Source organism: Anomaloglossus baeobatrachus, chromosome 4 (assembly GCF_048569485.1).
Source record: "Anomaloglossus baeobatrachus isolate aAnoBae1 chromosome 4, aAnoBae1.hap1, whole genome shotgun sequence".
Lineage (NCBI taxonomy): Eukaryota > Metazoa > Chordata > Amphibia > Anura > Aromobatidae > Anomaloglossus > Anomaloglossus baeobatrachus.
Window position 1 is genome coordinate 609338027 of NC_134356.1, and position 12081 is coordinate 609350107.

Sequence of the window (12081 nt, forward strand, 5' to 3'; positions counted from 1 at the left end):
CGAGCCGCAGGACGAGAGCTGAACTCTATCCTGTAACCATGAGACAGAATGTCTCTCACCCATCGGTCTTGAACATGTGGTCACCAGGCGTCGCCAAAGCGGGAGAGCCTGCCACCGACCGAGGATGCGGCTAGGGGAGGCCGAGAGTCATGAGGAGGCCGTCTTGGAGGCAGTGCCTCCTGCGGCCTTTTGCGGGCGTGACTTGGATCGCCACGCATAGGAGTTCCTCTGGCCTTTCTCCGGCCTGTTGGACGAAGAGGATTGGGACTTGGCGGAGGGACGAAAGGACCGAAACCTCGATTGGATTTTCCTCTGTTGAGGTCTCTTAGGTTTGGCCTGGGATAAGGAGGAATCCTTTCCTTTGGATTCCTTAATAATCTCATCCAATCGTTCGCCAAACAAACGGTCGCCAGAAAAAGGCAAACCGGTTAAGAACCTCTTGGAAGCAGAGTCTGCCTTTCATTCGCGCAGCCACATGGCTCTGCGGACTGCCACTGAGTTAGCAGATGCTACCGCCGTACGGCTAGCGGAGTCCAGGACGGCGTTCATGGCGTAGGACGAAAAGGCTGACGCCTGAGAGGTCAAAGACGCAACTTACGGAGCAGAATTCCGTGTGACAGCATTAATCTCAGTCAGACAAGCCGAGATTGCTTGGAGTGCCCACACGGCTGCAAAGGCCGGGGCGAAAGACGCACCCGTGGCCTCATAGATGGACTTCACCAGGAGCTCAATCTGTCTGTCAGTGGCATCCTTCAGGGATGAGCCATCTGCAACAGACACCACGGACCTAGCCGCCAATCTGGAGACTGGAGGATCCACCTTGGGACAGTGAGCCCAACTCTTAACGACTTCAGATGGGAAGGGGTAACGCGTGTCAGTGAGGCGTTTAGCAAAGCGCTTGTCCGGGACCGCTCTGGGCTTCTGGACAGCATCCCTGAAGTTAGAGTGATCAAAAAACGTATTGCGCGTACGTTTGGGGAACCGAAACTGGTGTTTCTCCTGCTGAGATGCCGACTCCTCTACAGGAGGAGGCGGGGGAGAGAGATCCAACACCTGGTTGATGGACGAGATAAGATCATTTTCTAAGGCGTCCCCTCAGGTGTATCAAGGTTAAGGGCGACGTCAGGGTCAGAGCCCTGAGCTCCCATGTCCGCCTCGTCTTCCAGAGAGTCCTCAAGCTGGGATCCCGAGCAGCGAGAGGAAGTCGGGGAAGAGTCCCAGCGAGCCCTCTTAGCCGGTCTAGGACTGTGGTCTGGGCAGGAGTCCTCCGCCTGAGACCGAGGGACCAACCTGGGAGCGCGCTGCGGCGTGGACCGAGAGGGGCCTGGAGGCGACGAGCTAACAGGGGCCGGGGCCTGTGAAAGGTCCGGTCTGGCCTGCAAAGCCTCAAGTAGCTTAGAAGACCATTTGTCCATAGACAGTGCAATGGATTGAGAGAGTGACTCAGAGAGTTTCTCAGCAAAAGAGGCGAACTCTGTCCCTGCAGCCTGGTCAGGGGGAGCAGGGGGGGTCTACATGAGCCGAGGGGCCCACCAGTGTCCGAGGCTCCGGCTGAGCAAGCGAGGCAGGAGTCGAGCATTGCTCACAGTGAGGGTAGGTGGAACCCGCAGGTAACATAGCCCCACGAGAGGTACAGGCCGCGAAAAAAAACAAACCTGTGCCTTAGCAGCTTTGCTCCTTGTGGACGACATGCTATTGTCTCCTAGGAGAGTGACCACTGAGGGTATATGGGAAGGGTATACAGCCCGACCGAACAGATAGATATATATATGTATCTATTCCGGCACCCTAGGGGGACCAGCACCGGGTGACCGGTGTGGCTTACCGACCGCTAACGAGCGGAGTGTGTCCTCCAGATTCCCTGCCTTGGATCCCCCGGAGCTGCAGAGCTGTTCACTGAGAAGCCTCCACCGGCAAAATGCCAGAAAATGGCTGCCGGAGCTCTCAGGGGAGGAGTGGGGCCGTGGGCGGCGCCAGCAAAAGTGCGGGAATCTGGGGTCCCCACAGTGATCAGTGAGGGGGGAGGAAACATGCAGGATGCTCCAGCCCTCACAACCGACGTCATGTCCGTAATCCCGCCCTTACCCCTGACAGGCAGGCCCGGGGGCGGGATTTTTGCGACTAGGCCGCGATGAAGCTGGGGACTAAATTTGAGGCCGCGCCCGACAAGCAGGCCCGGTCGGCGCGGAAGTCCACCGGCCTCCTCAATTCAGCAGCTGCCGCGGCTTCCGGGAAGAAGGTGCGCTCCCTGCACAGTCCCCTATGGGGACACAGAGTACCTTTGAGTTGCAGGGCCCGGTCCCTGAGGTCGAAGAGGCTCCGGTCCGGCAGGTTCCCACAGGGGCTGCGGATGGAGCACGGTCCCAGCAAATGGATGACCGCTTAGGATCCCACTTCTCCCAGAGCCGCATAAGGGATGGTGAAGGAGACGGCATGTGGCTCCAGCCTCTGTACCCGCAATGGGTACTTCAACCTTAACAACACCGCCGACATAGTGGGGTGAGAAGGGAACATGCCGGGGGCCCCGTGGGGGCCCTCTTTTCTTCCAACCGACATAACTAATATGAGAATGCATGAGTGGATGTGTGCCTCCTTCCACACAAAACATAAAACTGAGGAGCCCGTGATCCACGGGAGGGTGTATAGGCAGAGGGGAGGGGTTACACTTTTTAAAGTGTAATACTTTGTGTGGCCTCCGGAGGCAGAAGCTATACACCCAATTGTCTGGGTCTCCCAATGGAGCGACAAAGAAAAACACTGATATAGAGGACGGACTGAATTTTGTACCAAGCATGACAAAACACAATACATAGCAGAACATGGAGCAAGGTACACAGATACTCCCAGCAGGGAATGATCCAACTCCACCAAGAACTCCACACAGGCAAAATAACAAGAACGTGGAAACCATAAGCAGAGGTACAAAGACCAACTTATCTGAGAGGAGTTCTGGTAGACACAGAGAAAAGGGTCTGGTTTCAGAATGTCCTTAGCACACAGGAGATACATTGAGCAATGGCAAGGAAAAGGCGGAAACTACTCAGTTATATAGGCTCAATTTGAATGGCCCGATAGCCAATCCTCCACAGCTGGCTGGTTCCTTTTCAGCAAGTCAACTGCACTACCAGCACTAACAAGAGGGAGCCCCAAACTGGAATTTAATTCAAATGTATTCACAACAGGCAATGCCATGAAGAGGCCTTCTCCAAGGAAAAAGTCACCAGTCCTACTGCCAGGATTAGGTGCAGTACCCTTCTAGTCTTCATTCCAGGCACGTGAACGGCTCAGAGGTCCATTAATCTTGTTGTAAAACCACTGGTACAGCCATTCTGCTAAGCGACACCAGCTTTTCAAAACAACATGTTTCTCATGCTACTGTGAGCAGCCTCCATGGTCTAACCGTACTACCATGTCCTGCTGCATCTCCAGATTGTCTCGAGCACATCTAAATGGTCATTGTTCTTCAATTGCAATGGCCAGCAGTGATCTTGATGATTTGCTGCCCAAGTGCATTTAGCATGGCAGAACATTGCTCACACAAGCATTAGTAACCCCAGTGATAGCAGACAAGGCTGTAAGTGCAAGGATTTCTGTGGTTGGTGTTCATACTAATGAATAAATCGAGATGCTTTGAAAACATAAGTTTTCATTACTTGCAGATCAGTAACATCTATCCATCCTGTGATTTCCCCAATTCCACAATTATTCCTTCATGGTATTGCAATTTCAATTATAAAGAGAACCAGCCAGCTGGATTTTAATTTATGAAGTAAAGTCAGTGTTATACTGGTGCTCGGATGCTGAATGTAAGCATAGCTTTTGTTCTGAGATTGGAGGTTTTATTTCAGAAATGTGTGCAAGTAAAGTTCCAGCTATGCACTGCTATTTGTTTGACAGGTGCCACAGGAAGGGAATATGTGGGTTGGGTTTAGCTATCTATTACCGCCCTGTCACCGTCATACATGTCATTTCTGGTGCCTTTGCAATATCATTTTAAAGTATTGCACAAAAGTTTTCACTAAGATGGCGTCGGAGTAGGTGCCTGCACATAGCGTTATCTCCGGCGCCATCTTTGTGAACACTGTCTTCTTTCAGTGGACTGCGCTATGCACTATGTGAGGGCAGCACATGCGTCCTCACATCCTCTGCTCTCGTGACCGCGTGCGGTCACAAAAGAACTGTGCCCACAAAATCACCTCACTGCTCTACTGTGAAGAGTGTGGCTTGTATTCTACTGGGTCCAGTTAGCGGTGAGCTGATTTTGCGGGCGGTCTGCAGTGTTGTGACTGAGCGCGCTCCCACCTATCTTTGACAGCCAGCTCCCTGCTCCTAAACAACTTGGTGCAGAAACTTATACCATACCATATACCCTCTAACTTAGCAGTAGGGCTAAAAATCCCTTCCTAACCACCCCTGTCTAGTGATATTGAGAAAAAGTAATGTTTAATATAAGGATTTATAAGTTAAGTGTTCCCTATGCTAATGAGAACTGTGACTAGTCACAAGGGCGTTGTTTTGCCCCAACTAGTCTACCCTCTTGTGCGCATCTTATTCCCGCATTGTCCCTTGTCCTCTGTAGCCGGGTGTTTGCTTGTCGACTGCACAAGAACACTGCACATGATCCAAAGTCTCCTGCACTACTGACCATGTGCAGTGCGTCTCTGAAGCCGGGAAGCACACACCCGCCTACAGAGGACAAGCGACACTGTGGGAATGAGACGGGCGCAGGCCGGAGATTTCCATGAGCTGGTGGTAACCTCAGCTCATGAAAATCTTATCACGCTCACAGGGGCGTCATAACATGGAAAGAGAGCAGACAAGTCATGGCGAAACAACGTCCTTGCGACTTTTCACAGCCCTAATTAGCATAGGGAAAACGTAACTTAATACTTTTTTTTTTTTTTTTTAAAAAACATTGCTTTTACATATTATTAGACAGGGATGGTTAGACAAAGATTTTTGGCCCAAACATATCTCTGCTGCTAGGTCAGAAGGCATACGCGACCTGACAGGTTCCCTATAATCTGCAACATACACGGTCACTGCAGAGTATTATCAGGGCTGTGGATCGGAGTCGTGGAGTCGATGTTCATTTTGGTGGAGTCGTAGTCGCGGAGTCGTAGCTCATTTTGGTGGAGTCGGTATAAAATGGACCGACTCCGACTTCTAAAATATATAATAAATTGGGTTATGAGTTAAATGCAGAATGTGTTGAATATTTTTTCATAGGAATTTGGGAAAATTATGAAATGTCCTATAAATGTCTGTTCTATTCCTGATCTAAGGCTGCATTCACACACAGATGTATGACCATGTCAAAGTTCAACTAGTGAAACCTTTTTGCAAAACTGATTTTTAGCCATAAAAACAGGAATATAATAAAAATAAATCCTCCAAAATGTGCATATCCTTAAAAGAAGACATGCTGCACCTTAGCAAACACAATTGGAGCAGGTTACTTACAAAGCCACCGGTCGGACACCACCCTAATAAAGTACTGTGGAGGCAAAGGCTCAAACACCGGCACAAAGAAAGTGACCAGATGCTCATCCTGGGCGTATTTGGCTTTGAGGAGGAAATATTCGTGGTGCAAAATCACTTCACTGTCCACGTCTTCTACCAAAATCCAAAAAGCTTCAGAAGACCCATGGATCTGTCAATAAAAGAATACCATAAATTAACGAGGATCGATAGAAATAAAGATGGATATGCTCCCGCGAGGAGTCTTTGTTGCACGCACGTCTTGTGTAATTACAATCAGTTCTGAAGATTATATAAAGAAGCAGCGAGACACTTGATATTGCCGACAATGAGACAGATACAACGCACCTTCTCATCCCACTGGAAGTCGGGGGTTATGGTCAGCTCCACTTTTAATGTGGACCGAGTGATTGGCTGTAAGTGCACCGACAGGTCCAGCTTTGGGAATAAGTGCACATATTTATGGATGGTTTTCCCCATCTTGGGCATACGAATCAGCTCACCTGCGGAAGAAAAAAAGATTTGAAGAAGAAAATGAAGTGGGATCCTTAAGTGAGGTGCCATCAGCCACAGATACAACTGTCCGGGCTGAGAGTCTAGACACCGGAGGGTCTACCTTTGGTGAGTGAGCCCACTCCTTGACCACCTCTGGTGGAAAAGGAAATCGGTCATCAGAACCACGCTTTGGGAAGCGTTTGTCAGGACAGGCTCTGGGCTTGGACACAGTGGCTTGAAAACTGGAGTGGTTAAAGAACACACTCCTTGTTCTCTTAGGCAAGGTAAACCGGTGCTTTTCTGCCAGAGAGGGTTGCTCCTCTGATACTGGCGGATTGAGGTCCAGTACAGAATTAATGGACGCAATCATATCACTAACATCTGCATCACCCTCGGTCAGATCAATGGGGCCCATGGAGGTAGCGTCCGAGCCCCCAGTTAAGACATCCTCCTCGTCCTGCGAGTCGGCTCGTGAATCGGAGCCGCGGGACGAGGAAGGAGAGGGGACCCTGCGTCTCCTTTTAGGAGGACGGGGTCTGGGAGCAGATGAAGAATCCTCTGTGAGCTCTGCAGAGCGAGCCGAAGCAGCAGAGGCGCCCTGAGAAGGGGGCTGATGCATGCTCAGCAGAGTCCGGGACAGCTGTCCCATGGAGTCGGCAAAGGACTGGGAGATAGACTTAGAAAACAATTCTACCCAAGCCGGGGGTTCAGCCACCGGGGCCGGAGCAGCCGGAGGGACCACTGGGGAGACTCCAGGCTGAGGCACCACCATGTTAGAGCAGGCATCACAATGTGGATATGTGCTTGGTTCAGGCAGTACGAGCTTACATGCAGTGCATATTGATTACAGCCTTGCAGCCTTGCTCCTAGTGTGAGACATGCTGCTGAGGTGGGGGCTCTGCAGTAAGGAACACACTCCTTCAGAATGACCCCCAGAGAGTGTATAAGAAGGTCCACAACCAGAGGTTGTGGCTTACCAGACCGTTTTGTGTGCCCTCCGGATCCCACAGCTCGGACCCCCAGACAGGTTGCAGAGATGCAGCAGCCAGCGCCGATCAGTGTGAGAACGCTGATAAAATGGCGCCGGAGTGAGGAGGGGGGGCGGGGCCTAGTCCAAGAGCGGGAACCGGAGGGCCAAGGAGATATACAGGGGAGGGAAACATCTCCTCAGAGAGGAGTGTCCTCCCCTGTGCTGAACGGACGGTGGGCGGCGCCGCACTGTCCCTCTGCATGACTGACATGCAGGGGAAGTGAAAACGAAAGTAGGCCGCAGCCGAAGCCGGGGCCTAAATTTTACAATGCGGCCGGCGCGCAGGCCCCCTCGGCGCGGTTCTCTGGTGAAAACCAGAGAACCGGCCGGAAATGTCACCAAAGTAACCTGACACACTCTCCCCAACAATAAAGATGCGAGGGACCTCCTGACAATAACGTCTCAAATACTTAGCTTGTGAGACGCAGGGCCAGGTCCCTGAGGGATGAGTGCTCCGTCCGGCAGGGTTCTGAAAGGGCTGCGGATGGAGACCGGTCTCCTGCAAAGCAGTGAGAACCGTGCTGGCTCCCACTTCAAGCCAGAGCCCGAGGGATGGTGAAGGAGCGCGGCATGTAAGGCTCCAGCCTTGAAATCAACCTTAACAACACCGCCGACTCAGTGGGGTGAGAAGGGACATGCCGGGGGTCCAGCTTGGACCCGCTTTTCTTCAAACTCTTTAAAATCAAAAATCAGATGAGAATGCATGTGTGGATGTGTGCCTCCTGAACACAAAGCATTGAACTGGCTATATTTGGTTATCCAGGGGGTGTATATGCTCGGAGGGAGGAGCTACACTTTTTAGTGTAGTACTTTGTGTGTCCTCCGGAGGCAGAAGCTATACACCCATGGTCTGGGTCTCCCATAGGAACGATGAAGAAAAGAGAATTGTTACTTACCGTATATTCTTTTTCTTATAGTTCCGTATTGGGAGACCCAGACCATGGGTGTTTAGCTTCTGCCTCCGGAGGACACACAAAGTACTACACTTAAAAGTGTAGCTCCTCCCTCTGAGCTTATACACCCCCTGGTAGCCAGTCCTAGCCAGTTTAGTGCAAAAGCTGAAGAATAGCCACCCACAAGTAGAACCGAGTAAGAACCGGAACAACCGGAGACTCTGTCCACGACAAAAGCCGGTGATAACACACGGAACAAGAAAATTGCCAACAGGCAACAGGGAGGGAGCTGGGTCTCCCAATACGGAACTATAAGAAAAAGAATTTACGGTAAGTAACAAAATTCTCTTTTTCTTTCACGTTCCTTTGGGAGACCCAGACCATGGGACGTTCCAAAGCTGTCCCTGGGTGGGAATAAACAGAAAAAACTAAGAAGTAGCCGGAACCTAACTTCACAAATGGGCGACAGCTGCCTGAAGGATGCGTCTGCCCAAGCTCGCATCTGCCGAAGCATGAGCATGCACTTGGTAGTGCTTCGAAAAGGTATGCAGGCTAGTCCAAGTGGCAGCCTGACAGACATGTTGAGCCGTAGCCTGGTGCCTAAAAGCCCAAGAGGCACAGACAGCTCTGGTCGAGTGTGCTTTGATCCCCGGCGGGGGAGGCACCTGAGTACTCTGGTAGGCGTCCGAAATGGTCGATCTAATCCAATGGGCCAAGGTCGGCTTAGAAGCAGAGAGACCCTTGCGCCGCCCTGTGGTTAGTACAAAAAGAGAGGTGCACCGCCTAAGCGCACCGGTGCGACACATATAAATCCGGAGAGCACGCACCAGATCTAGAGTATGCAGCGCTTTCTCAAAGCGATGAACAGGGGCCGGACAGAAGGAAGGCAAGGAAATATCCTGGTTAAGGTGGAAGGGAGAGACCACCTTAGGAAGAAAGTCCGGGGTCGGACAGAGAACTACCTTGTCTTGGTGAAAAACCAAAAAAGGTGACTCCGAGGAGAGCGCAGCCAAATCAGAGACTCTCCTGAGAGAAGTTATGGCAACTAGAAAGGCCAACTTTTGAGAAAGACGATACAAAGAAACCTCCCTAAGGGGCTCGAAAGGGGGTTTCTGCAATACCGTGAGGACCAAGTTAAGGTCCCAGGGATCCAAGGGCCGCCGATAAGGCGGAATGATGTGAGACGCACCTTGCATGAAGGTGCGGACCTGAGCCAGCCGGGCGAGACGCCGCTGGAACAGCACTGATAGAGCCGAGACTTGTCCCTTGAGAGAGTTGAGGGACAGTCCTAGCTGCAGACCGGACTGTAAAAAAGACAGAAGGGTCAGCAACGAGAATGGCCAAGGAGAATGGACGGAAGAGCGACACCAGGACAGGAAAATTTTCCAAGTCCTGTGATAGATCTTGACGGAGGAAGACTTACGGGCCCGAGTCATAGTGGAGATGACTTCAGGAGGAAAACCAGAAGCAGTCAAAATCCAGGACTTAAGAGCCACGCCGTCAATTTGAGTGCCGCAGAATTCGGGCGGAAAAACGGACCTTGCGAGAGCAGGTCTGGACGGTCCGGAAGATGCCACGGCATCTCCACGGACAGTTGGAGCAGGTCCGGATACCAAGCTCGCCTGGGCCAGTCCGGTGCAATGAGGATGACTCGACGGCCCTCCATTCTGATCTTGCGCAGGACTCTGGGCAAGAGAGCTAGAGGGGGAAACACGTAGGACAGACGAACCTGGGACCAGTCTTGAACCAGAGCGTCCGCGGCGAAGGCCTGAGGATCGTGGGAGCGAGCCACGTAAACCGGAACCTTGTTGTTGTGACGGGATGCCATTAGGTCCACGTCCGGAGAGCCCCACTTGCGGCAGATTGACTGAAACACTGTCGGGTGCAGGGACCACTCGCCACCGTCCACGGATTGACGGCTGAGATAATCTGCCTCCCAGTTTTCTACGCCAGGGATGTGGACTGCGGATATAGTGGACTTGTAATCCTCCACCCATTGAAGAATGCGTTGGACCTCCAACATTGCCAGGCGGCTGCGTGTCCCGCCTTGGTGATTGATGTAGGCAACCGCTGTCGCGTTGTCTGACTGGACTCGAATGTGCCTGCCCGCCAACAGGTGGTGAAAGGCTAGGAGAGCTAGAAGCACAGCTCTGGTTTCCAGCACATTGATTGAAAGGGCTGACTGGGACGGAGTCCAAGTGCCCTGTGCTCTGTGGTGGAGATGTACCGCTCCCCAGCCGGATAGGCTGGCATCCGTGGTGAGTATCACCCAGGACGGAGTCAGGAAGGAGTGTCCTTGGGACAGGGAGAGGGGTCGAAGCCACCACTGAAGAGAGCTCCTGGTCCGTGGCGACAGAGCCACTAACCTCTGTAAGGAGGAAGGCCGCTTGTCCCAACAGCGGAGAATGTCCAGCTGCAGAGGACGCAGATGGAACTGGGCAAAGGGAACCGCCTCCATGGAGGTCACCATTTGACCCAGCACCTGCATCAGGCGCCTGAGGGAATAACGGCGGGGGCTCAGGAGAGAGCGCACCGCTAGCCGGAGAGACTGCTGTTTGATTAAGGGCAACTTCACAAGTGCCGGCAAAGTCTCGAACTGCATCCCTAGGTACGTGAGACTCTGGGTCGGAGTCAGAGTGGATTTGGGAAGATTGACAATCCACCCGAATTGGGCTAGGGTGGCGAGAGTGAGCGAAACACTCCGCTGACAGTCTGCGCTGGATGGACCCTTGACCAGAAGGTCGTCCAGATAAGGAAGCACTGCTAACCCCTGGAGGTGCAGACCGCAATCACTGCCGCCATGACCTTGGTGAATACCCGAGGGGCCGTGGCTAACCCAAAGGGGAGAGCCACGAATTGGAAATGATCCTCTCCTATCACAAAACGTAACCAACGCTGATTGTGACACTGCGATTGGCACATGTAGATAGGCATCTCTGATGTCGATGGACGCCAGGAAATCCCCTTGGGTCATAGAGGCAATGACTGATCGCAGAGACTCCATGCGAAAATGCCGCACCCGGACATGCTTGTTGAGAAGCTTGAGATCCAGGATGGGCCGGAAGGTACCGTCCTTTTTTGGAACTAGGAAGAGATTTGAGTAAAAACCTCTGAACCGTTCCTGAGCGGGAACTGGGACAATCACTCAGTTTGCCTGCAAGGACGCCACAGCCTGTGAGAAGGCGGCGGCCTTGGAGCAGGGGGAAGTTGAGAGAAAAAATCTGTTTGGCGGGCTGGAAGAGAATTCTATCCTGTAGCTGTGAGATATGATGTCTCTCACCCACTGATCGGAGACTTGCTTTAACCAAGCGTCGCCAAAGTGGGAGAGCCTGCCACCGACTAACGACGTGGCTGGAGCGGGCCGAGAGTCATGAGGAAGCTGCCTTAGTGGCAGAACCTCCTGCGGTCTTCTGCGGACGCGCTTTTGGGCGCCAGTTGGATTTCTGATCCTTGGCTGAGTTAGAGGAAGAGGCGGAAGGCTTAGAGGATGACCAGTTGGAGGAACGAAACCTCGATTGATTCCTACCCTGGGCGGGTTTCCTGGTCTTGGTTTGTGGCATGGAAGTACTCTTCCCGCCAGTAGCTTCTTTAATGATTTCATCCAGCTGTTCACCAAACAGCCGTGAACCAGCAAAAGGGAGCCCAGCAAGAAACTTCTTGGAAGAAGCATCTGCCTTCCACTCTCGAAGCCACAAAATTAACAAGATAACAAGAGAATTGGCTGAAGTCACCGCAGTGCGGTGAGCAGCCTCTAGCATGGCAGACATGGCATAAGATGAAAAAGCTGAAGCCTGAGAAATTAAGGTAACCATTTCAGGCATAGATTCCTTGGTGAGGGAATGCATCTCCTCTAGAGAAGCAGAGATGGCTTTGAGAGCCCACACTGCTGCAAAAGTCTGGGAAAACGCGGCCCCCGCAGCTTCATACACAGATTTGGCCAGAAGGTCAATCTGACGGTCAGTGGAATCCTTAAGTGAGGTGCCGTCAGCCACCGACACAACGGTCCGGGCTGAGAGCCTAGACACCGGAGGGTCTACCTTTGGGGAGTGAGACCACTCCTTGACCACCTCAGGTGGAAATGGAAACCGGTCATCAGAACCACGCTTTGGAAAGAGTTTGTCAGGGTAGGTCCTGGGTTTGGTCACAGCGGTCTGAAAACTGGAGTGGTTAAAGAACACACTC

General features: G+C 52.3%; 1 protein-coding gene across 1 annotated transcript in view; it reads right to left on the reverse strand.

Moving 5' to 3' along the window:
• SNRNP200 (small nuclear ribonucleoprotein U5 subunit 200) overlaps positions 1-12081 on the reverse strand; it is a 279023-nt gene that overhangs the window by 105967 nt on the left and 160975 nt on the right. Inside the window, exons 27-28 of the mRNA XM_075346199.1 lie at positions 5830-5984; positions 5464-5653 (exon numbers count right to left, since the gene is read on the reverse strand). Coding sequence (XP_075202314.1) covers positions 5464-5653; positions 5830-5984 — 345 coding nt within the window. The remainder of the gene's footprint in view (positions 1-5463; positions 5654-5829; positions 5985-12081) is intronic.